Genomic DNA, 27,326 nt, shown 5'->3' with positions numbered 1-27,326 from the left:
TTATTGGAGCTGAGTGGAACTGGTGTGAAAACGTCACAAGTCACAATTTTTGCGCACCTCCATATTAAAGATTGAGTGACTTCTCAAAGCAATTTATACAAGAATTTTGGTAGAATCTATTTGATGAATCGGGGCCTATGTATAAAAAATGGTAACTTAAGGCTAGGATGTTTAATGGTTAGAACAACCAACAGCCTAGGATATCTGTATAGGCGTTACACTAGTGTTGAGAACTGAAGGAAACACTACATGGTTTTACAATGATAAATAGCATCATGACATTTCCATGTTTTATTAGATCTTACATCTGGGGCTGCTCTTCAGATACCAATTCTACGGCTTGTATATGCATTTTTATATCCCGGACATTGCTATATAGCCAGCCGTACACATACTTGCCTGAAAGATCCTATAGAAGAGGCACGCACAACTTCAGTCTTCAGGAGCCGCCAACACTGTGTATTTTCAGGATTTCTTTAGTAGCGCATAGGTGATAAATTTAACTACGTGCACAGGTGACGATACCAACACCCATGCAATGCGCAGATAATCCTGAAAACACGCACCGTCAGTGGGCATTGAGGACTGGAGTTGTGCACCCCTGCTATAAAAAGTATTTCTGGTTTATTTCTACCATATACGTTAGATAGTTGTTGGTCGATGAAAACAAAATGACCAGGCATCAGGGCCGGCTCCAGGTTTTTGTGGGCCCCGGGCGGAAGAGTCCCAGTGGGCCCCATAAACACGCAGACACACACACATACACAGATACATACACGCACATATACATATTTAAAGACAAACTCACAAAAATACATATAAACAGACAAATCTATACAGTCATATACACTGACATACATAGATACACATCATACATGCATACATACAGAGACACACACTGCTATGCTGCATACATACATATAATCAGACACACATACTGCTCTGCTACATACATACAGACACACACACACTGCTCTGCTGCAGACATACATATAAACAGACACACATACTGCTCTGCTGCATACATACATGCATACATACAGACAGACACGCATACTGCTCTGCTGCATACATACATGCATACACGCATACTAGTTAGCATGCATACATACAGACACGTATACTGCTCTGCTGCATACATACAGACACGCATACTGCTCTGCTGCATACATACATGCATACACGCATACTGCTTAGCATGCATACAGACACGCATACTGCTCTGCTGCATACATACATGCATACATACAGACAGACACGCATATTGCTCTGCTGCATATATATATATATACACATACATACACGCATACTACTCTGCTGCATATATACATACATACATACAGACACACACACACTGCTCTGCTGCATATATACATACATACAGACACGCATACTGCTCTGCTGCATATATACATACATACACGCATACTGCTCTGCTGCATATATACATACACACACACTGCTCTGCTGCATATATACATACATACAGACACGCATACTGCTCTGCTGCATATATACATACATACATACAGACACGCATACTGCTCTGCTGCATATATACATACACACACACTGCTCTGCTGCATATATACATACATACAGACACGCATACTGCTCTGCTGCATATATACATACATACAGACACGCATACTGCTCTGCTGCATATATACATACATACAGACACGCATACTGCTCTGCTGCATATATACATACAGACACGCATACTGCTCTGCTGCATATATACATACAGACACGCATACTGCTCTGCTGCATATATACATACATACAGACACGCATACTGCTCTGCTGCATATATACATACATACAGACACGCATACTGCTCTGCTGCATATATACATACACACACTGCTCTGCTGCATATATACATACATACATACAGACACGCATACTGCTCTGCTGCATACATACATACAGACACGCATACTGCTCTGCTGCATATATACATACATACAGACACGCATACTGCTCTGCTGCATATATACATACAGACACGCATACTGCTCTGCTGCATATATACATACAGACACGCATACTGCTCTGCTGCATATATACATACATACATACATACATACACGCATACTGCTCTGCTGCATATATACATATATGCAGTAGCTCCGCCCACAGATGCTGCTCAATGCAGGAGAACACAGTGAACGCTGTGGTCTGCGAGCCTTAAAGGGCCGGCAGCCACAGTTTCCACTGCCAAGGATTGCAGTCCCTGGAACTCGGCCCGGGGGCAGCAGAACTGACGAGGCCGAGTGGGCCCCCCCAGCTCTCCAGGGCCCCGGCATTTGCCCGGGTATGCCGCGTGCCGACGCCGGCCCTGCCAGGCATATTGAATCCAATATGCCTGATCCTTCTCTCCTCATTAGTTGAATAACTCATCTAATGTGTATGGCCATCTTGGTCTTCCTTATTATGAAGCCGTGGTGCATCATGTGTCTATGTCATACACACGCGCCGGCATTGAGGTCCTGCGCAGGCGCACTTTGATCTGCCCTGCTCAGGGCAGTGAAAGTATTTTAGTGCGCCTGCGCAGGACCTCAATGCCGGCGCGTGTGTATGACGTAGACGCATGATGCACCACGGCTTCAGAATAAGGAAGACCAAGATGGCCGAAAGGGGAGGCGCTGGTCCCGGAGATCGGCGCCACCCATTTGACCATTGTGCACGGGAGCAACCTTCTAGGTAAGTAGTATAAAGTCATTTTTATGTTCTACACAGCGGCCTGGGCTCTTACATACAGCATGTTAGAATGCTGTATATAAGAGCCCACTGGAGGTGGCCGCAGCTTATAGGGCAAAAAACTGGTGACAGGTTCCTTTAACGTTGGGTCATCAATATCATAAGCCTGGACAACTGCTTTAATTGAGCTTCTCAATACAATGAACATTAATCTATACACAACTCTATTAAAATTAATTAGGAGAAAATTCAGACTACAAATTTGGACATCACTGACAAGGCACAAAGTAAGGCTTCATTCACACAGCAGCATGTCATCAGTATTTGTATACCCAAACCACGAGCGTCTCCAAATCACAGAACAGGGGTCAATCCCTCAATTATAGTTTCTCTCTGTAAGTTCCACTCCTGGTTTTGGCACTCACAAACACGGATGCAGAATACTGACCAAATACTGACGTGTGAATGAGGCCCAAGGCGAAGTGTTCATAAGCAAGCATCCACAAATAAAGAAACCACACTATGCATAGTACACCCACTTACCACTATACTAATAAAGCCCAATTATCTGTTCACAGACCTAAAATAAGAGAATTAGGGGTAGAACATAGTAGATTTATTTATATTAGATGCATTTCTAGCAGAAATGTGGCAATACTTTACAGATCTTTGAGCAATGTGTTAGAGAAGGGTGGCATTTAATTAATAAAGATCATCTGTCTGCAGGTTTTTGCTATGTAATCTGATAGAAGCATGATGAAGTGGCAGAGACCCCGATTGCAGCGATGTGTCACTTAGTTTACTGGGTGCAGCAGATGTAATGCAATCAATTTCGCCTCCTGTAGATCTAGCAGAGCTCAGAATGCTGAACTGTGTATAGGCACACTCACCACTGATAAGCAACTTTATGTCAATATTCAGAATGCTACCAATCAGTGCTAGGTTAAATCAGGAGGCACGAGACACCTAATCCTGTAGTGATAATATACTGCTGATAAAACACTGATTAAGGCCTCCTTCACACATCTGTGCAAAACATGAACGTTTTGCATGGTCCGTGGTGAAGGTGTGTATGTTTGTCTGTGTGTTTTACGTGTGCTGTCCTTGTGCTATCCATGTGATATCTGGATAACACACGGACAGCATGAGCTAGTATATTGAATGTCTCCAGTGCTGCTGTTTTTGGCGCTGCTGTTACTTCCGGGTCCGTGGCCAGTGCAGTGAATATTCATGAGCTTAATGAGCGAGCCCAGAAGCAACAGCAGAGGCAGAGACAGCAGCGCTGGAGACAGGCAAGTATAAAAATTCTTTATTTTTATGTGACCTGTGGTTTCTCTGGTACGTGTCACACGGATCCCATCAGCTGTGCGGTCCTTGTGACACCCGTGCTGCTGGCAGAAAACGGACATGTCGCCGTGTGGTGCACACAGACAAGCGGGTTCTCCACATGGACACGAGTCCGTGTCTCCAGTACGTGTGAAAAGACACGAATATGTGAAGGAGGCCTAAATTAGCAAAGCACAGCCTAGTAAAATGACAGACTGCCGGAATCCAGGTGTCTGTGTCTACATTTTGCTGCTCTCAGATTACACAGCAAAAACCTGCTGACAGATTCCTTTAATGAAGTTAGAAAATATTCATGACTTTTAATGAGAGGGTTTCAATTAGCTATCACAGAGCTGAAACACACTCTTTTTAACATTAAGAAAACTTGAGGTTATTGACATCTTTCAGCCAAGACACGAAACAGGTGAAAAGAAAAATAGTGATTTTGAGTGAACAGTAAAATACTGAGCAACACACCATAAAGCTGTACAGTATACAAGCCAGCCTGTGTGACCAGCACAAGGAGGATACCACCCTGGGGCGCACGTACAAGAACACATGGACAGTCACAGAAAAAAGGGAAAGAACAATGACGATCTGCAAAAATAGCAACTGAACAAGTCGCACCCTTTACTCTGGTCAATAGATATTCACAAGTCCACTGTGACACGGGTGCGAGCTAAGGGGCTCTTACTACATACATTATATAACAGGATCTACATACCAGTGCAACATATAAAAAAGATACATTTTTAAAAGATCTTAAAAAGGCACATTTTTATTCAACCATGAAGTGTTAAACTTCACCAAAATTAAGGCATCATTCAAAATGGCCTCCCCGAAAATGAGCAGAGTCCGGTATCTATACTTCATACAAAGTGATTTTTTTTTGTTTTGCTATTGTTCAAAATGGAGTTTGCAAGATTCGTGAAGGTGACGGAGGGGAGGTGGAGGAGTTGTTCATTTTTGGTGAATTTGAGATTCGGAGTTCTTCAAGTTTCTTCATATAATCATCTCGTACGGCCAGGAGCTCCATGTAACGCTGTTCCACTGGGTTTGGTTGCTATTGTCAGAGGTAAAAAAAAACAACAAAAAAAAAAAAAAACAAAAGGCAAATAGGTCATTTTAAGCCACCAATAATAACGTCATTGACCATGTATGAGACCAGGCACCCCCCCACCGAAGAAGACATTCGCACCTCCGGCAGTGGCTGGATGTCATCAGGAACACCACAGCTCCGCACCCGGTTTACTGGCCAAGATCTCCTGGTTGTCCAGGATTTTTATATGTACTTGGGATAAAGCATCAATATGAAGCTGTGTAGGTTCGATGCTTTGTCACCCCCACTGGTCAGCGGTTATCGCCTCAAATTGGGGTTGGATGTACAGAACCGGAAGACCGCAGCTCCGAACACTGTAGTGGCCGCTCCTGTTCTCGTCAGTAGAAGTGAGTCTTCAGTTCTCACCTGAATCTACTACACAGTGTAGGGAGCCATGATGTTCTCCTCCATACAAAGTCTACATCCAAACTTTAGAAGATATGGAGTGCCGGTCCTTTATTCACGTTATATACTGTGGATGCCTTCCTCGGACACCTTGGATTGTGTGCCGCCTGGAATACTTGTTTCTACAGTCTACATCCAGTCACCGCCAGATGACATAACAGCTGATCGGTGGGGGCGATTGGTGTAGGACCTTCACAGACATTATACTGATGGATCTATTCCAAGGAGAAGTCAATTATATAAAAAAAAAATACTGGACAAACCCTTCTAAACTGAAAATGTCACTTGATGTATGTGCTTAGCCAACACCTTTGTCCTCTTCAACCAGACATCTGCTTTTCATGTACATGTTCTGAGTTTTTGCACATATAAACACAATAACCAAATGATGTCACAAAAACTCAAAACAGGTCAAATGAGTAAAAAAACAAAATACGTAAAAAAAAACCAAAAACAAATGAAACATGAATGGCATAAGTGTACAAATTGTTTAATGGGCAGGAAATTTTTGGAATATATATTTTTTGCATAGGAGAGAAACGGATGAAACCGTACAATTACCTGCTGTCGGATGCGTGTATTCCACCTAATATAGTAATTGACCCAGAGCTCCAGGTGACGCATGCTAGCAACAGGATACAACACTCGATTGGACTCCTTGGTGTAAAAGGGATTGATATATTTTGACTTTTCACTGTTTATCCAGGACCACAAGGACTGTGTCTTTTCTCTAAGTTTCTAGGATAAAAGAAGCATAAATCTAGCAACTGAAAAGGACAATAAAACATTTCTGCTAGTTAGCAATTGTAAATATCTTCAGGTTGTAATATTGCAACACACACCCAATGGTGCAGCCGAAACACGGCTTTGTTCCACAATTGTGCGGCCATTGGCACGCGTGGTGTGGAGCCTCGGCCGCAATGCCACATAGTCTGGCCGGCCTTTAAGAGTCTGTGGGCCTCCTTGAGAAAGCTGTGGAAGAACATCAGTGACACTGAGGAGATCCGTGAATGTAATAGTGGAGATTTATAGTATATAATATAATATATAATAATATAATATAATATATTAATATATAAAATATAATATAATATATAATAATATATATATAAAACAGAACAAAAAAAAAACCAAAACCCAAAACACGACATTATCCATCCTGACCCATAGATTGTCAATTTGACTAAGGAACATTTCCTTACATTTTTTACAGCATAAACAGTAAAAGCATTTGCTAACTGGTCACTGATGTGTGTAGTCAGGCACCCACAGGTTCGCATAGATGTGGGGTCTCAGCACTTTCTGAAACTCATTATCCCACTACCCTATTGTGAGATGGATCATCATGTACATGTCCATAGTAAGGAATAGAGTTTTAAGGGAATATGTCAGCACAGAATGACTTTTCAAACCAAGCACAGTCACTTAGTGCCCCTCCGACGTAGGCCAGCAGTTCAGTGCCCCTCCGACGTAGGCCAGCAGTTCAGTGCCCCTCCGACGTAGGCCAGCAGTTCAGTGCCCCTCCGACGTAGGCCAGCAGTTCAGTGCCCCTCCGACGTAGGCCAGCAGTTCAGTGCCCCTCCGACGTAGGCCAGCAGTTCAGTGCCCCTCCGACGTAGGCCAGCAGTTCAGTGCCCCTCCGACGTAGGCCAGCAGTTCAGTGCAACTTTCCACCTAATTGTCTTTCATCTGTTGTAACCTTCCATACACAGAATAATGTAAAACAAGTAGGTGGAAGATGTACTGAACAGTTGGATACATGAAGGGTGCATCAAACGCATCAAATCTATTATTCCAAGTCATAGGGGTGGTACAGTATACTGGCAGTCATGGCTGAAAGAAACGTCCTTTTCCTTTGATGGATGGATTCAGCCAGGTGACATCAAAGCAAACGTAATCCAGTGAGTTCAATTCTCTGTACCTCAACCTCAATGAGTATACTGCGTATGACGGAGGCGTTCTGAGCCCGGATAATGCAAGTGTCATCGCTGGATTACAAATACGTCAGCCTGACATCTCTTGGCTGGTGCAGTCAAAGAAAAATGACGTTTCTTTGCACCATGAATGCCAGTATACCATACTGCCCCGATGACTGGGGTGTATTGGTTCTCCATCGTTTAGCTGCAAACCTCATGGAGATTATCATCCGACTGCCTACAGGAGCCTGGAATTGGCTTAATAGGCAATTTTTGTTAATGTCTGGTTCCCTTTCACAAATATAAAATGAGAATGTATCATTTGCTCCTTTGTGTCTGCCTAGTGTCAGTATTCTGTACAGTGTTGCACAGTGTGGCGGTACTTGCCTCTTTTTCCCTTACGGACTCACAGTTAAACAAGAAAGAGCCAAATCGGCAGCTGTAGAGATGATCCAGAATGGTGATCAGAAAGTGCTCATTGAACTCGAATGCTGTGGGAAACTAAAAAGGGAAAATAATTGCACAAAAGTTATAAAAAGCAAAAGACATAATTATACAGTACAGAGGATTTCCCGAGAAGGGCTGATCAATGCAGACCGGGACAGATAGAGAACTTACCTGCTTAGACATTTGCCAAACGCAGTCAATGAACTGAAGGAAGATTGGGGACCTGTCGGCATCAGCGTGGTTTTTGTCACCATGTCCTATTCTCTAAAAGGATAAATAACAGTTTGCACCTTTACTGCTTTCTGTACAGAAAAGTACACAGTATAAAACAAGCACCCTCCGACAATATCCATCCATGGGAGTAACCCAATATTAGTTATAAAATCGTTTCAGGATTTCATGTTAATTTTTTGCTCCTGCTGCAGATGGCCCAGGCACAACTAAGCCCATGCCACTCCGATCACCACATGTATGTCCAGAGGAGGAGCGCTACATGTCATGATTTTGCCTTAACAAAAAGTGTTATATTGTAAAAATAATGTAGCAGATGACGTATGTGCATCCAGATTTCAAGTGTGAGCTGCTAATTTTTAGCTGGCACAGCTGCTTGTATAGACGAGCAATGGAAGCATTTGACCAAGATAAATATTTAACTGACTGTATAAGTCAATGGCTTTTGTATAACATTCCAGGCCACGTCCAGCTCTCGCTATGCTCAGGACACCATCCTTTTTTGCATCATAATTACATGTTAGTATCAACACATCTCATAATTGTGGATATGTCAAAAATGAACTTAGAGTTACTCTAAGTTATTTCATAAATCAATAAAAAAAAAAACAAAAAAAAAAAAAAAACAAAAAACACATTTCTTATAATTGAGATTCTGTGGAGAGGGTGCTAGAGGCAGAGAAAGGGCGCCTAGAGGCCGAGGGAAGGGGTGCTAGAGGCAGAGAAAGGGCGCCTAGAGGCCGAGGGAAGGGGTGCTAGAGGCAGAGAAAGGGCGCCTAGAGGCCGAGGGAAGGGGTGCTAGAGGCAGAGAAAGGGCGCCTAGAGGCCGAGGGAAGGGGGCCTAGAGGCCGAGAAAGGGCGCCTAGAGGCCGAGGGAAGGGGGCCTAGAGGCAGAGAAAGGGCGCCTACAGGCCGAGGGAAGGGGGCCTAGAGGCCGAGAAAGGGCGCCTAGAGGCCGAGGGAAGGGGGCCTAGAGGCAGAGAAAGGGCGCCTACAGGCCGAGGGAAGGGGGCCTAGAGGCAGAGAAAGGGCGCCTAGAGGCCGAGGGAAGGGTGCTAGAGGCAGAGAAAGGGCGCCTAGAGGCCGAGGGAAGGGGGCCTAGAGGCCGAGGGAAGGGGGCCTAGAGGCCGAGGGAAGGGGGCCTAGAGGCCGAGGGAAGGGGGCCTAGAGGCCGAGGGAAGGGGGCCTAAAGGCCGAGGGAAGGGGGCCTAGAGGCCGAGGGAAGGGGGCCTAGAGGCCGAGGGAAGGGGGCCTAGAGGCCGAGGGAAGGGGGCCTAGAGGCCGAGGGAAGGGGGCCTAGAGGCCGAGGGAAGGGGGCCTAGAGGCCGAGGGAAGGGGGCCTAGAGGCCGAGGGAAGGGGGCCTAGAGGCCGAGGGAAGGGGGCCTAGAGGCCGAGGGAAGGGGGCCTAGAGGCCGAGGGAAGGGGGCCTAGAGGTTGAGGGAAGGGGGCCTAGAGGCCGAGGGAAGGGGGCCTAGAGGCAGAGATACTGCTGATAAGACCGTTACAGTTCTCCCCCAGAGAGTACCAACTATGAATCTCATATCTTAATAATGGGAAACTCTGTATTCAATCAAGATACAGTAAATGTTAACAGTGAATTAAAAATGATCAGTCCAAGAGGAGAAAGAAGCAGATTTCTATAAGAAGATATAATACAAGGTTTTTAATTTTCACCTGTACTATCAAGTTATGAATAAATTAAAATTATGGATAATCAACAGTTCTTAAAACCAATTGTTTTCCAAAACAGAACTGTATCTTGATAGCACTAAAGTTTCCGGTCATTCTCACTTTAAAGAGCTTTTCCTGGTCGGTGATATTGATGACCTATCTGATATTATATCAGTGGGGTCCGGCTCTTGGCACGCTACTCATCAGTTGGTTCCAAGTCCTACAGCTGTGTAGCAAATGCCACTTACCCTCCATTGTTTAGCTGGATCAGCCCCATACAGATTATCATAGCTGTGCCTACTCCACTTTATACCCATCCACTTGAATGGGACTGAGTAAGGGCTCATGCGCACGTTGCATATTTGCATGCATTTACGCTGCGTATTGCACTGCAGCGTAAATGCATGCATCCTGCGTCCCCTGCACAATCTATGAAGATTGTGCATGATACGTGCACACGATGCTTTTATGAACAAAGCGATTTGGGTGCTAAAATTTTAACCCAAATGCGTGCATTCATAAAATTAGCATGTCAATTATTTGTGCGTTCTGGATGCAGCTCCCACTCTGTCTATGGTGGGAGCAGCAGCCATAGCGCATGAAATCGGCTTTTGTTAACAAAAATACTGCATTCATTATGCAGTGTTTCGGCAGCGATTTGAAGTGCACATGTGCTGTCAAATCGCTGCAGAATATTCAGCAGGTACGTGCGCATGAGCCCTAACAAGGAGATCCAAAACCACACACAATAAGTGTAGAGCTAGATAGCTAGGCCTGGTACACAATGTACGAAATTTGGTGTCAATGTGTCTTTAATCAGCTGATTCTCACAGGTGTTGGAACTGGACTCCCACGGATCTCATACAGATAACCCTTCCTATGGATATCATTTCTTTTATACTGTATTTGACTTTTCGATATACCCACAAAATTTTGAACAGGCTGCCACAAACTTTCTGAAAAGGAGAGAAAAAAAAAAAAAAAAAAAAAGAAGGTTTCCATACTTACAGATCCAAATTTATGCCCAAAACTAATCCACTCCTTTTGGACCAACACCTCAAAGCCTTCTACAGTTCTATAGTAGCTGTCCAGCATCAGCATAGCCAGAGATGTCAGCTGGGCTGTCCGGTCCCAGCCATCGCTGCAGTGCACGACCACAGAACTCTTCCCGGAAACCACCTTATCCGCCACCTGAATGGCTCCTGTCAGGACCAGCTGAAGAGGGAGGAGAAAGAATGCTCCGGTCAGTACAAACCACTGCAGTGACCACTGTGCCTATACCATACTTATACAGATGATACACTGCAAAGAAATATTATACGCGTGTGTATGTGCATGAGTGTGTGGCTGAGTATGCATGTGTGTGTATATATATGCATGAGTATGTGGATGAGTATGCATGTGTGCGTGTATGAATGCATGTGCATGTTCAGAAAAATTATTCCCCAACTGCTTTGAGTATACTAAAAAAAAAATAGAAGAAAAAAAAAAATAGCAGTCAGACTGTGGAATGCCCTACCACAAGAGATAGTAATGGCAGATACTATAACAGCTTTTATATCAGGGCTGGATAATTTCCTCACTACACACAACATTGTTGGTTATAAATGACTTAGTGACCAAATGTAGAACTGGTGGAGGAAGGTTGAACTAGATGGACTTAGGTCTGTTTTCAACCTAAGTAACTATGTAAATCAATAGCTCTACTCGGGTCGACAGTACTGCAGCCAACATACTGTATGTACTTCTGTGGCTCTGCTTAAGTTGATGGGAAAAGCTGCAAAGATCACTGATTGACTGCAGCGCTATTCATGCAATGACAGTACAGCAGACAATAACAGACACCAGGAGTAGTGGCGGAGATTCAGCACTGGACCTGGGGAGGGTGAGTGAAGCACACTTAACATAGATAAGCAACTCAAAGTAATCATTTCACCTGACAAACTAGTGCGTCAGATGATAGTCCGCTTATGCTGGTGTCACACATCCGGCTTTTCGCCGGTTTGTCGGATTCGGTGTACGCCAGTACAGTGTATAGAGTACAATGGCAGCGCGACAAGCACCGGTCACATGCTGTCATGTGACCGGAGCATGCGATCCGGAGGTTGCTGCGCTGCCATTGTACAGTATACACTGTACTGGCGTGCGCCGAATCCGGCAAACCGGCGAAAAGTCGGATGTGTGAAACCGGCCTTAGACCGTCAATTTTGTGAAAATTGCTAGGCGTGCTGAACTCCATTGTTTCCTCAAAAACTGACACCTGTAGAGGATGAGCGCACACCTATTGTCCCAATCAATCTGTCCACTCAATTACATCTACGAGACAACAATATAGAAAAGATACATACAAAAACACACTAATAATTATAACCCGATGTTGCCCCGGTAGTGATCACTACATATATATGTCTCCCGCTCACCTTAATGTGCTCTAGCCAGTGCGTAGACTCCAGGCTGGATAACCAGTGAGATTCCTCCACTTGTGGAAAGACGATATCTTTCAGTTTCTTCAGAGATTCTCTCATTACGTGAATGTTATGGATATCCAGAAAGACAAGTTCGGCAAACGGATATGCGTCGTCACTCTCGTAGCCTCCTCCTGTTGCCTAAAGAAAGTCCATGTGGGATAGAGAATATTTCTAATTATAAAGTTTGGCTTGAGGCCCCATAAAGCACTCTGCATGGTGTAGCCATCCGCAAGGTAGATCATGACTTATTAATGACACAATCCCAATAACTAAAGTTCCTTAATGACATTTTGCCGGGCTGCATTATATGTACAGTAGATGGCTAGAAAGCCTTTACTGTAAATAGACATGTATCTGGAGCACTTACTGTCTGAGAGCCAGGCTCAATACAGAACTCACAACTTGCGGTTTTCCGGTTGTTGTGATATTATTCCATTTGACTGTTGGATACGTCATTTGTCATTAGCGTCAAGGTTGAGCACATGACCCTTATAGCTTTGTAAGGAAGGTAATGTGTGATGTCCTATAAAACACACATGGACAACATTGTAGGTAGCCTAGTGTTAAAGTAATAAAATCCCCAAATGGTCCTAAATAACAAACTTGACAAAAATAAGTTTAAATGTAATGAATATCAACGAAAGAGAGAGAGAGAGAGAGAGAGAGAGAGAGAGAGAGAGAGAGAGAGAGAGAGAGAAAGAGAGAGAGAGAGAGAGAGAGAGAAAGAGGAAGAGAGAGGAAGAGAGGAAGAGAGAGAGAGAGAAAGAGAGAGAGAGAGAGAGAAAGAGAGAGAGAAAGAGAGAGAGAGAAAGAGAGAGAGAGAGAGAGAGAAAGAGAAAGAGAAAGAGAGAGAGAGAGAAAGAGAGAGAGAGAGAAAGAGAGAGAGAAAGAGAAAGAGAGAGAAAGAGAGAAAGAGAGGAAGAGAGAGAAAGAGAGGAAGAGAGAGAAAGAGAGGAAGAGAGAGAAAGAGAGGAAGAGAGAAAGAGAGAGAAAGAGAAAGAGAAAGAGAGAAAGAGAAAGAGAGAAAGAGAAAGAGAGAGAGAGAAAGAGAGAGAGAGAAAGAGAGAGAGAGAAAGAAAAAGAGAGAAAAAGAGAGAAAAAGAGAGAAAAAGAGGGAGAAAAAGAGGGAGAAAAAGAGGGAGAAAAAGAGGGAGAAAAAGAGGGAGAAAAAGAGGGAGAAAAAGAGGGAGAAAAAGAGGGAGAAAAAGAGGGAGAAAAAGAGGGAGAAAAAGAGGGAGAAAAAGAGGGAGAAAAAGAGAGAAAGAGAAAGAAAAAGAGAGAAAGGAAAAAAAAAATCCCGAATCCGGATCGTGCAGCCGGATTCTTGGGTCCGGGTCAGACCCGGATCAGACGCTGAAACCGCGTGGATCCGGATCTGTAGGCCTCAACTTTGCACCCCTGAACAGAGCTTATGTGATTTCCCAAAAAGCTCCAGTTTTCTCTCATCTGTCCAAGGGACATTCTCCAACAAGCTTTGTGGCTTTTCAATACACGTTTGTAAATTACAAGCTTGCTTTTTTATGATTTGTACTCAGTTGTCCTCCTTGAAGTCCACTTTGGTCCGAGACTGAAGGAGCAATCTGACGCTGATGTACCTGGACCGTGGAGTTCACCTCTAATGTCTTTGGAAGTTGTTCTGGACTCTCGTTACCATTCCTATACAGTTAGCTGCAGTCCCATAGACCTTAACACCTTAAATACAGGGAGAGTTTCCAGGGGGTTTCTTTTGCACTCATTTTTTCCTGCCCTTATTCCAGGAGCCATAACTTTTCTGTCGATATAGTTGTGTGCCAACTGGGATTAATCAGGACTGTGTTAGCGGATTTTTTGTTAATAAGCTAAACAAACATGTATAGTGTACTATAAAACAGGAAACAAATTTCAAGCACGGAAAATTGCAAAAAAAAGTGCGAATACACGATTGTTTTTAAGATATTTTATTCACAGTGTTCACTATATGGTAAAACTGATGTGTCGATGTGATGCCTCAGTTCGGTACAAGTTCATAGATACTAAACATGTATAGGTTTATTTTTATCTAAGGGGTTAAAACAATTCAGAAGTTTATCCAAAAAAGTGGCGTATGTTTTGCGCCATTTTCCGCAACACTTAGCATTCTCAATTTTCGGCATCTATGGCTCAGTGATAGATTATTTTTTGCATCTCGAGCTGACATTTTTAAAGGTACCATTTCCACGCAGATGCTACGTTTTCATCACCCGTTATTGCATTTTGAGCAAAATTTGTGTCAACCAAAAAAAAATTATTTTTTGCGTTTGGAATTTTTTTGCCGCTACGCCATTTATCGATCAGATTAATTGATTTTCATATTTTGATTGGGCATTTCTGAAGCGGCAATACCAAATGTGTGCATATTTATTATTTTGACCCTTTAAATTTGAATGGGGGGCTGATTTGAACTTTTAGATTTTTTATTTTTTTTAAAAAAAATTTTTTTAATGTTTTTTTTTTTTATATATTTTACTAGCCCCCTAGGGGACTATAAGGATCAGCAGTCTGATCGCTCATTCTTTTCTGTTGATCACAGCAACACAGCTGTGAACACCAGGAATGTTTCTGTCTCACACAGTACTCGGCCGTGTGAAACGGGAAGTGAGCCATGATAGCTACAGGAGACATCACATGACCCTGTGCTACCATGGCAACCATCGGCTCCACATGGTCATATCAAGTGACTTCCGATGGTGGCCGGTGAGTAGTTTTACCGCGATCGCCATTAAACCGATGTTGTCAAAACAAATTTTGACAGCACTATTTAAGGGGTTAACAGGTACGGGTGGAATGTGATTCCACTTGTGCCTGTGAGGCACACATGTCAGCTGTACAAATCATGCATAGATCCACCCGACTGTGGGGATTAACACTGACTGCTAGAACATAATTTTACTGCTTGCGGTCATTAAGGGGTTAAAACAGTCCCCTTTGGGGACTTTATACTGCATATGTCCGATCGTTTGAGCTATGTAAAGCAATGCCACAGCATTATTGTATACAGCAGAAATCCCAGTCTGCAATGAACGACATCTTCTAGGAGTTTTCCCAGAAGTAGTGTGATATCAGACACAGGGGTCTTCAGCAGACCCCTAAGCTCTCATTACAACACATCGCCATAACGCGACTGTGACGATTAGGAGATAGAACAGCTCAGAGCGCGAGCCCACATCAAAGGCAGAGAGATGATTATATTGGACCTAGTACGTCATAAGTCGTTAAGGGGTTAAACACCGAATACTACGTGCAACTGTAGTAACAGTAACATCAAGCTGTTTGGAGACTGTCTATAGCGTTCACCTTTAACCTATTTCTCTATACTTTATTTCTAACTTTAGGAAACAACCCTCTCCTTAGCTTTTTTTGGTCCATGTACAGTGTGGTACACACCATGATACCAAACAGCACAGTGACTACTTTTCACCCTCTATATAGACAAACTAACCGATTACAAGTTTGTAGACACACGTGGTGCTAATAACAAAACACTTCTTAGGATCCTCAGTTCTGTGTAGCTTCACTGTGGCCAAGAGAGACTAAATTATAAATAAGCTGAGTGTTGGCAAAAATATTCATTTTTTTCACCTGGTGTGAAGGTCATCATTTTCCTAAATCTGGTATTTCTTTTTGTTGCTGCGAGTCTGTTAGTGAGATATGGCCCTACTGTATGGAGATCTAGTCCCCAAGAAAGTGTGATCCTCCAATGTTTTCAGGGGGTATCTGCTCGAGATCACGCCCCCTTGGCTAACAACAGTAGATATACATACAAGGATGTAGGGGGCCCCATCTCAAAATCAGAGTCATATGAACAAAAAAAAAAAGTCAGATCTAGAAGAATGGAGTCATTGAGACCAGGTGTTAAGGCACATCCCTGCAAGGTCCAACCGGCAGTATTACCTGATACACACACATTGAGGGCAGTTGTGATCTTGACAACGTCAATTACTAAGGTGAAGCCTCTTACCTTATTAGCCACAGCATTTACATTTGGCCTGGCATCATAAATTGTCAGTTTTGAGGTTTGATTATTGGCATCTTTAATTATCTCCAGGTACCGCTCATCATCTTTATTCCGCTTGCCGCTCATACCAACTAAAGGCTGACTGCACCTCGTGATAACGGACTGATTTTCCGGATGTATCCAAGACACAACCTGTGGGGCAAAGACATTTATTATTCACAGAGCAAGGGAAGTTAAGTAGAGGGTTGCTCCGTCCCCGCTCACTTCCACAGTGGGACGGGTGCACAGTGCCAATGACATCCTGGTGACCGGAGCCTTACGAGATGCATGTAGGGCTGGTAGAGATCACGCACCCCCCTCCTCTTCATTAGAAAGATTGAGCGCTCGATGAAGTGACATGATCAGTGCAACCTTCTAAAAGGGTAGATGGATGTGCTGCGGAGCTCCGTGATTAGCTACAGAAGTGAAGCGCCACGTCAACGTGACGTCACCACTGCGAAAAGAACACTGCGATCCGAGCGACAAAGCAAACGCTGGACCCGGTTAGGATGAGTATGAGCTCCGGTAGTTATTTTGTGGTATTTTATAGAATTTGGGGTTACGCTTTTCTGAAGATGGAAACCCTGCTTTAAAATCACTCAAATGCAGCTGTATGATCTGCTTTTATATTCTCTACATAGAAAATGTCAGGAGAGGAAAATGTGTTCCTTTGCCAATTTGCAGCACATTGATATGCATCAATTGTTTACTAAAATTGTACTTTGCTTTTAGGGAATATAGAGGAGAAAAATAGGAGAGTTGATTCTTCCATTGTACCCTATACACCTAGGAGAGGTTACCAGATACACATCCTGTACTGGCGAACTACAAGAACCATGAGGCCGGCGATGGAACGGAAAGTAAGGTGAGCATACTATGTTTGTGCGTGCGTGTTTGTGTGTCTGCGGACTGCAAGAGCAAGTCAGAGCGCTGTTAAAGTACGGACCGGAAGTGTGTGCGGTGAGTATTTGCTCGTACAGCAAAGCTTGCCCGTAAACTGAGTTACAAATTTACAACAAGCTATGCTCGTATAGCGAAATACTCGCACACCAAGTTACTCGTAAACCGAGGTTCCACTGTACATACAGTACAGACCAAAAGTTTGGACATACATTCTCATCTCTAGAACAACTGCTAGGGTACGCTCACACGAGCGACAAATACGGACGAGAGCAATGCGAGAAATTCTTGCGTTACACTCGAACCAATGTTATTCTATGAGTGTGAGCTGTTGGTCAGCTTTTCTCGCATCCAGATTCTGGATGCGAGAAAAGCGGCAGCATGCTGCGTTTTGCTGCTACCCGCCGTATCTCTCGCACCCATTCAAGTGAATGGATGCGAGAGATACATTGGACTGCACTCGGATGTTATCCCAGTGCAGTGCAATATACGCACAGGCTGACAGTGTAGGAGATGGGAGGATTAACCCTTCCCTCTCCTCCGCAGCGCCCGCCCTCAGCTTCACAGCTGTGACCCGATCGCAAGATTGTGTTACAGTCGCATGACACTCGGCTCACGCTCGCAGCAGAGCCTGAGCCGGGGGACATGAGCATCGGATGCGATGCGCTCGTGTGAGTCCAGCCTTAAGAGGAGACTTTGTGCAGCAGCCTTCATGGTAAAATAGCTGCTAGGAAACCACTGCTAAGGACAGGCAACAAGCAGAAGAGGCTTGTTTGGGCTAAAGAACACAAGGAATGGACATTAGACCAGTGGAAATCTGTGCTTTGGTCTGATGTGTCCAAATTTGAGATCTTTGGATCCAACCACCGTGTCTTTGTAGAAAAGGTGAATGGATGGACTCTACATGCCTGGTTCCCACCGTGAAGCATGGAGGAGGACGTGTGATGGTGTGGGGGTGCTTTGCTGGTGACACTGTTGGGGATTTATTCAATATTGAAGGCATACAGAACCAGCACGTCTACCACAGCATCTTGCAGCGGCATGCTATTCCATCCAGTTTGCGTTTAGTTGGACCATCATTTATTTTTCAACAGGACAATGACCCCAAACACACCTCCAGGCTGTGTAAGGGCTATTTGACTAAGAAGGAGAGTGATGGGGTGCTACGCCAGATGACCTGGCCTTCACAGTCACCAGACCTGAACACAATAAAGATGGTTTGGGGTGAGCTGGACCGCAGAGTGAAGGCAAAAGGGCCAACAAGTGCTAAGCATCTCTGGGAACTCCTTCAAGACTGTTGGAAGACCATTTCCGGTGACTACCTCTTGAAGCTCATCAAGAGAATGCCAAGAGTGTGCAAAGCAGTAATCAAAGCAAAAGGTGGCTACTTTGAAGAACCTAGAATACAAGACATATTTTCAGTTGTTTTACACTTTAAGTATTTCATTCCACATGTTTTAATTCATAGTTTTGATGCCTTCAATGTGAATCTACAATTTTCAGTGTCATGAAAATAAAGAAAACTCTTTGAATGAGAAGGTGTGTCCAAACTTTTGGCCTATACTGTACATACACACACATATACAATATCTATCTATAACATTATATATATATATATATATATATATATATATATATATATATATATATATATATATATATATATATATATATTTTGGTGTTTTCTTTACAGAAAGATCAGTATATGGGGGAGGTGTGGAGGAGGGAATTTGCAACAGATTTTATAATAATACATTTAAAATACAAATACTGGATTTAAACAATATTCTTTTGCACCAGATTCCCTTGAAGAATAGTCCTCACTTGCTAGCTCTTACATACCGGGATCCTGTTCCTGGACCTGAAGGCAGCAACTTTCCTGAGATCATCATCCGTGGCATTAAACGGGACTATTAACAGAGGAGGGTAGGTGTCGCAGAATTCATACTTCTGATTCATAAAAGTTAACCTCCAATTATCGTTTGGTAAATTCTGGGGGTGAAAGAAGGAAAAAAAAATAAATATAAATATAAATAAATATTATATATATATATATATATATATATATATATATATATATATATATATATATATATATATATATATATATATATATATATATATATATATATATATATATATATATATATATATATATATATATATATATATATATATATTGTTAATCATTTTATTTCTGGAGCGTATTTCTGCAGTTGCAGGTCGCCCGTGTAACCACAGGGTGGTGATCGCACCTCACAGTGTGCAGGCCATCTGCGTTACTGATTCTTCAAACACTACAGAAGGGGGACAGAACACAAAAGACGTGAATACCAGGCCGAACATTTCACACCATGATCTTCAATAGCATCCGTGAACAAGCTCATGGTGTGAAGAGAGCCGGGAGCTGTATCTGAGCCCTAAGTGGAAATGTACAGACACAGAATGGGTGGAATCGCTTTAATGGCATAATGATTGAAAATGCTAGGAGGGCGGAGTGGCCATTGAGCTGGCAGCTGTTGTACTAACAGGCTGACTCAACCTGGGCAGGAAGCCCGGAGCCTCGCTCATACCACATGGAACTTTTATGTCAGCCACTTATTGCTTTGTACCGTCAGCCTGACACAGATGAGCAAGGTAGAAAACCTGTAAAATGATGGAGGTATTAATTGTCAGACGGGGTGACACGTGATCTGTCTATTACAACACTTCAGTGCAGTCTGTAATTCTGCACGGGTTCTAGTCCGATCTGCCCATCCTCTGGATTACACACCACAAGGTCAGACCGTGACTGCTCACACCCAAAGAGCAGGAGTGTGCATGCATCCACCCATCTCTGCCCTTCCTGGACTTCACTTTTAGGTCATTTATTTCTCTTCGCGTTTATAGAATTCAGTTGATGGCATTGTGGCCTTCGGTCATCCTTATATAAAAAAAAAAAAAAATTAATCTGCAGGTTTTTGCTATGTCATCTGAGAGCTGCATGATGTAAAGGCTGAGAGCCTGATTCCAGCAAAGTGTCCCTTATTCAGCTGTGTGTTGCTGTTGCATCAATAAAATCTGTCTTAGGCTATATGCGCACTAGGACGTTTTTGCACTTCTCAAAAACGCTGTGTTTTTGGCCACATAAAACGCACCCGCGGTAAAAACGCATGCGTTTTTACCACATTTAAGTGCGTTTTTCCAATGCATTGCATGGGTGAAAAATGCAGTAAAATGCAGGAAAGAATTGACATGTCCATTTTTTTTTAGCTCAAAAAACGCACCTAAAAAAAAAAAAAAAAAAAAGTGTGCAGACAGCAAAAATGAAAAGTCTCAGACTTTGCTGGGGAAGCAAAGTCATGCAGTTTGCAGCACAACGCACCCGAAAAATGCGCAAAAACACTGTGGAAAAAACTCCCAGTGCGCACATAGCCTTAGCAGATTATCAAATGTCTCCAGGTCAATTACTCTGTCTAACCCTGCCTCAACCACTGATTAGCAGCTTTCTGCCTATGCACAGTGTACACAGAAAGCTGCCAATCAGTGGTGGGGATGGGGTTATTCAGAGAATTGGTAGATCTACGGCAAAAAAAAAACAATGATTGTATCAAAATTACAGAATGCAGCTCAGTAAGGCTACTTTCACACATCAGGTTTTTTCCATCAGGCACAATCAGGAAAAAAAAAACGGGTAAAACGGATCCGGTACCGCATCTGTTTTATCCCCATAGATTTGCATTGTTACTGGATTGTGCCTGATGGGCTTTGCGTTGCATCTGTTTTTTTTCCCGAATGCAGCAAAATTAATTAAAGCGGCGGCCGGAAACAACGTATCTTGTAACGTTTTTTTGTCCGGCAAAAAAAAAAAAAAAAACCGCATCGCGCCGGATCCGGCGCGATACGGCGTGTTTTACAATGGAAGCCTATGGACGCCGGATCCGGCGCAATGCGGCAAAAAATGGATGCGGCTGCCGGATCCGTTTTTGTAAACTGCGCATGCTCCAATGTTTTGAAAAAAACAGATCCAGCAAAAAAATGGACAAAACTGATGCAAAAACTCATGCAAAACGGATCCAGCTGATCCGTTTTTTTACACATCCGGCATAACGGATCCGGTGGATATGGTTTTTACATTTTTTGCCGGATCCGTTGGATCAGGAAAAAAAAAAGGATTGTGCCTGAATGCAGAAAACTGATGTGTGAAAGTAGCCTAAGTGACACATCACAGGAATCAGAATCTCAGTCCCTGCATAATATCAAAAAACTGGTGACCGTTTCCCTTTAGATGTTGCAGCTTGTATTAGCCACTTCTCGCACTTTTAGTCTCCGTGTTTTCCTTCCCTTCTTGCAAGAGCCATAACATTTTTGTTTTTCTGTACACCGTGCCGTATGAGAGCTTTGCTTTTGTGAGACATGTAGTTTTGACATCAATTAAAATTTTACCATACCGTGTACTGAGAGAGGAAATAAAAATGCCCAGTGGAGCGAGATCAATGAAAGATCAATGCAATTCAGTCATTGTACGATGTTGATCGTGCATTATTTTCCAGGTCAGTAAAATTACGGTGACAAAAAAAAAAAAATTGTAATGTTTTTGCTTTTATTTAATTGGTAAAAATTTTTAATAAAAAATAAATTTTCTATATATTTGTGCTTTACCATTTAATGAGACCTGTAACTTCATTTTTCTGCTGATGAAGTTGTATGGAGACTTGTTTTTGGCATGACAAGTTGACAATTTTTACAAATACCATTATGGGGTACATGTGACATTTTGATTGCTTTTATCGCTTTTGTGGAGTTGTGGTGATTGGCTTTTCAGAGGTCAGAGCTAACTCCTGTCATTGCGGTTACAAGTAGATAGATGCCAGCTTTCAGACACTCCTGGCACCAGGGGTGACCAGGGCCTAGGGCCACATGCCCACCCCCCATTCCCCAGGCACTTGTTCAAGGCTTAGGTTAGAGCGGCACTGTTTGAATGTGGCCTGTCAAGGTTCCCTCTTGGCCAGGAGCCTCTAGTTCAGATCTAAATGTCCTTATGTATTCACATCTCTGAGACGCAAATACATTTGAATACATTAGCACTGGGATTGGGGTAGAGGAGCACTCGTCATCCCCCATCCCGATGTGCCGCAGCGTGATGAGGCCATCACGCCAGGACCTCATCACACTGCTGCTGGCAACAGTGCTGCGTGTAGATGGCGAGGATGCAGTGGGGCATGATAAACACTCCATGGAGAAGCTGAAGATATGTCCTGACATTTACTAGGGAGAGGTGGGTAGGGGGTATGGGGCACAGTGTTTCTACAAGGGAACATTATAGGGCAATGGAGGGAATATTATGGAGAAGGGCGGTGTGGGGGGGTATTATGGAGAAGGGCGGTGTGGGGGGGGGTATTATGGAGAAGGGCGGTGTGGGGGGGGGGATATTATGGAGAAGAAGGGCGGTGTGGGGGGGATATTATAGAGAAGACCAGTGTGGAGGGGGGGATATTATGGAGAAGGGCGGTGTGGAGGGGGAATATTATGGAGAAGAGCAGTCTGGAGGGGGGATATTATGGAGAATGGCGGTGTAGGGGGGATATTATGGAGAATGGCGGTGTAGGGGGGATATTATGGAGAATGGTGGAGGGAGGATATTATGGAGAAGGGCGGTGTGGAGGGGGGATATTATGGAGAAGGGCGATGTGGAGGGGGGATATTATGGAGAAGGGCAGTGTGGGGGGGCATTATGGAGAAGGGCAGTGTGGGGGGGCATTATGGAGAAGGGCGGTGTGGGGGGGCCTTATGGAGAAGAAGTTTTTGTACGGGAAGCACAATGAGAGGCAACTATTTATTCAGGGGCACAGAATAGGGGATTTATATTTTGGTGGCAGTATAATGATACTTTTATTTCTAAAGGGCACTATGCCATGATGTGCTGCAGGAGACTGAGAAAACTGAAGTCTGGAGAGACTAGTTCTAGGCATGAAATCTCATCATGGCGCCTATAATATATGGAGACAGGAGGGACGGGAACTACTCCAATCAGAGAGGAGGTCACCTATAAGCTACCTGGATGTGAATTAAGGTTTATGTGATCCTTCCAGTGTTTTAGCAGTACTGTGGTTCCTGTATCCACATGTTGGATGACGACTGCGAAGAACTAGAGATGAGCGGACCTGCTGACATTTGGTTTGGCTGGTTCAGTCGGACTTTAGATAAAAGTTCTGTTTGGGACCTGGACTTCACCTGAACCCCATTGGAAGTCACTAATTGGGCAGTTTGGGTCGCCACCCACATACACTGTGGGCTGCGTCTGGTGAAGCGACGTCTCACAACGTGTCTGGAGCCAAGTATGAGGTGATCAGGGTGCTGGAGCAGGGGGGTCTCCAGTGAGGGGTAGAAAACCGCTGCTCACCTAACAAGTTGTCACAGGAGTCTATACTGACAGGTCAGCGCTGCTCTGCTGGGGCTTGGTGCAAGTTATTGCACGAGTCTGAACTTTGCTGCAGATCAGGTCGGGCTGTCAGTGCCAACACATCGCCTCCAATGTAGCCCAATCTGCAAAAAAGTCAGACTCCTGAAAGGAATCACACTAAGGGTACTTTCACACTTGCGTTTTTTTCCTTCCGTCACAATCCGCCCTTTTGGAAAACAGCGGAATCAGTTAGCGGATTCCGCTGTTTTCCATAGACTTGTATGGATGACGGATTGTGCCAAAAGGACCTGCGTTCCTTCCGCTGGGCGACACTGCGTTGCTTCCGCCGGGCGGAAGGAACGCAGAATGTAACGTTTTTTTGAGCAGCGGAATCCTTAGGATTTCACTGCGCATGCTCTCTCTGGCTCCCTGCACCCGTAACCAGGGTAGACATCAGGTAACCAAGCAAAGTGCTTTGTCTGGTTACCCGATATTTACCCTGGCTACGAGTGCAAGGAGCCTGACACTTCCCCGCTTGGCTCCGCCCCCTCCCGCCCTCCACTTTGCTTGTACACACACACACGCACGTGTACATGCGCGCGCGCGCACACACATTCACCTGTCCTCAGCGCCATGGCCCCGCTTGGCTCCACCCACCCCGTACACATTCTCGGCGGGCGAACCATCAGCTGATCACCCGGCTGCTGTGAGCAATCAGCTGATCACCCGGCTGCTGTGAGCAATCAGCTGATCACCCGGCTGCTGTGAGCAATCAGCTGATCACCCGGCTGCTGTGAGCAATCAGCTGATCACCCGGCTGCTGTGAGCAATCAGCTGATCACCCGGCTGCTGTGAGCAATCAGCTGATCACCCGGCTGCTGTGAGCAATCAGCTGATCACCCGGCTGCTGTGAGCAATCAGCTGATCACCCGGCGACCGGCTGCTGTGAGCAATCAGCTGATTGCTTGGCAGCCGGGTGATCAGCTGATCGTTCACAATAGTCTGCCACTGGTAAAACTGTAAAAAAAAAAAAAAAAAAAAGAAGCTGATTCCGTTGTTTTGTACGATCCGCTGCATCCGTTGTGCCACTATATGCAACGCATCCATTGTATCAGTCACACAACGCAATGCAACGGATGCCGTTCAACGCAAGTGTGAAACTAGCCTAACCCCTATTCTATACAGAATCTTGCACTGACTGATCAACCCTGAATCTACAGGATATAATATAATATGTACAGTCATCAGGTGTTATACACAGATAATATAGGACCGATATGAGGTCTCTAGTCACTGTATACCTACTGCACCCATCTGTTGGAATTTCTGGCTCCTCTATTGATCTGTAGCCCTTGCGTGATGCCATCTTTCCAAATTTTACATGTTGAACTGGACATATAATGTAATAGAGGCTGCAGAGTGGAATAACAATTTGCTAAAATATCCGCAAGGGAGAGGCAATAATAGTATTTGGCAGTAATGGGTTAACTTTACTTGTGTCCACCTTGTCTGGATCACTGAACTTGTAGTGTCCTGACAGAAGCTGTGCTCGTTATTCTTCACTTTAAGAACTTTGCAGCTTATTTAGATTGGTTAAAAAAAAAAAGAGAATAAAAAGGTACTATATTATTGGTTCTTCATTCATTCCACCTAATTCATGTCTGGTCTTAATCTAAAGTAAAGAAGGTTAATATGAATAGTCTGTTGGATCTGTAACCACATTTCACAATACAAATTCCATGCAGTATTAAAGGGAACCTGTCACCACTTTCAGTATTAAACCAAAAGTCCACGTTGCTCTGCTACATCTTGCCCCTGTGCAGAGTTGTTTTCGGCTCGCGCAGTTCGCTCTGCCCCATCGCATGGTCGGCAATGTGCACGATGTCATCTGCGTCATCCTTGTACCTGACCATAATCTCGCGCCTGCACAAAGACCTCACCGGCTCACGTGAGGGCAACTATGTTTTCAGCTCAAGAGTGAACTACGCCTGCGCGAGCCGGAAAAGACTCTGCACAGGGGCGAGATTTAGCAGAGCAACGTGGATGATGATGACGGCGGCGTCATCACGTCAAATCATGAAAGGAGGACGGCGAACAAGGCCAGAAGGAAGGACAGGAGCCGAAAAGGAACACGCCCATCTGACCCGCGAACAGGTCATTAGCATATGTGGCAGTCAGATTTTATAAAGTTATTTTTGGGGTCCGCAAAGGGAGTCAGAGCACAAGGTGCACCTTCATAGAACACAGCCCAGGAGCTGCAGAAGGGGACACTTTTGGTTTAATACTGAAAAAACTGGTGACAGGTTCCCTTTAAATAGATAGTAGCCCTGATGAGCCTGATGTACTTTGAGAATCCATGTCAGAATGGTTATATGTTAAAATATTCGAGATACTGCACATCCCTCCTTACATATTCAATATGCTATATTTTCAGAAATCAGGGCTATAACGATAAAATGTACATGTCCTGGGGTAGCAGGCAACACCGCCAAAGCCACTGCAGACCAGAGTCCTATGAAGAGCAGCATTCCCTTACCTGCCTGTAAAACTCTTTTACAGGATCATACAATTCCCAGCCATTCGTTGGAAACCTTTCTTCACTTACGAACGCAAACAATTGCTGTAATAAAACAAAACAAAAAGGAATCAGCACAAGTAGACATTATACAATTAGCTTTCTTGCAATCTGTCAAGCAAGCAGTATGGGGGGCTTTATTTTCTTTTTTTATTGAGGTACAAGTCATTATTTAAAGCCTACTTATTTATTACGAATAGACATGTTTTATGTTAATGTGCAGTTTAGAGAACATGTTCACGGGTTCTCAGGATAACGATACAAAGCCATTTTCTTATGTAAAAGTGTTATTAAAAAAGTTTTTTTAACGTTTTGTTTTTTTTTAATAGGCTTTGTATGTGGACTCTAGATGAGGAGAACCCCCAGTGGATTAGAATGAGCCCCTTGCCATTATTACTCTAATTGACGTTGGATATCATGGATATCATGGAACTGGTGCCGACTATTTCTCTTATACGCATATGTAGCCATCTTCTGATTACTAATGCATTGATACACTCAAAGCATTTCTGACTGTCAGTAATTAACCAACAAGAAATTATTAAAGGGGTTCTCCCCTCCCTCAAATAACTTTGCCAGAGGGGAGCAATGGTGTTCAAACAAGACGACATACTCTTCTTCCACCCATTACAGGCCCCTCTCACCGGTGTGGCCCACTCCGCCAGACTGGAAGGGATAACGTCAACGACCACCATTGACCTTACCGCTAATTTTCTTTGGCGTTTCCTGGCAATGGCCAAGTCACTTGTGGTGGGTAAAGATAGAGTCTCGAAGGAGCATGCTGCAGCAGTGACAGGAGTCCGGGAAAGGAGGATCTTGTCTTATCGTCTTTCCACTCTGAGGGTACCTTCACACTTTAGCGATGCAGCAGCGATCCGACCAGCGATCTGACCTGGTCAGGATCGCTGCTGCATCGCTACATGGTCGCTGATGAGCTGTCAAACAGGCAGATCTCACCAGCGACCAGTGACCAGCCCCCAGCCAGCAGCGACGTGCAAGCGACGCTGCGCTTGCACGGAGCCGGCGTCTGGAACCTGCAGACACTGGTAACTAAGGTAAACATCGGGTATGGTTACCCGATGTTTACATTAGTTACCAGCGCACACTGCTTAGCTTAGCGCTGGCTCCTTGCTCTCCTAGCTACAGTACACATCGGGTTAATTAACCCGATGTGTAATGCAGCTACA

The 27,326-nt window shown here is 44.1% G+C and overlaps 1 protein-coding gene across 5 annotated transcripts in view; it reads right to left on the bottom strand.

Annotated features, from left to right (window-relative positions):
- Positions 1-2,605: 2,605 nt before the first annotated feature.
- Positions 2,606-27,326, bottom strand: part of MTM1 (myotubularin 1) — an 88,302-nt gene continuing 63,581 nt past the window's right edge. For 3 of the 5 annotated variants that reach the window (XM_075323790.1, XM_075323792.1, XM_075323791.1), the window contains exons 7-15: positions 26,101-26,184; positions 19,025-19,174; positions 16,247-16,435; positions 12,223-12,408; positions 10,811-11,017; positions 8,071-8,163; positions 7,840-7,953; positions 6,098-6,274; positions 2,607-5,095 (exon numbers count right to left, since the gene is read on the bottom strand). In XM_075323790.1, the coding sequence (XP_075179905.1) occupies positions 4,937-5,095; positions 6,098-6,274; positions 7,840-7,953; positions 8,071-8,163; positions 10,811-11,017; positions 12,223-12,408; positions 16,247-16,435; positions 19,025-19,174; positions 26,101-26,184 (1,359 nt within the window). In that variant the 3' untranslated portion in view covers positions 2,607-4,936. Of the gene's footprint in view, positions 5,096-6,097; positions 6,275-7,839; positions 7,954-8,070; positions 8,164-10,810; positions 11,018-12,222; positions 12,409-16,246; positions 16,436-19,024; positions 19,175-26,100; positions 26,185-27,326 lie in introns of all 5 variants that reach the window. The other 2 variants (XM_075323793.1, XM_075323795.1) reach the window with 1 other exon arrangement.

The sequence above is a fragment of the Anomaloglossus baeobatrachus genome, chromosome 9, assembly GCF_048569485.1.
Source record: "Anomaloglossus baeobatrachus isolate aAnoBae1 chromosome 9, aAnoBae1.hap1, whole genome shotgun sequence".
In the NCBI taxonomy this organism is placed as follows: Eukaryota; Metazoa; Chordata; class Amphibia; order Anura; family Aromobatidae; genus Anomaloglossus; species Anomaloglossus baeobatrachus.
This window is presented reverse-complemented; position numbering and strand designations above follow the sequence as displayed.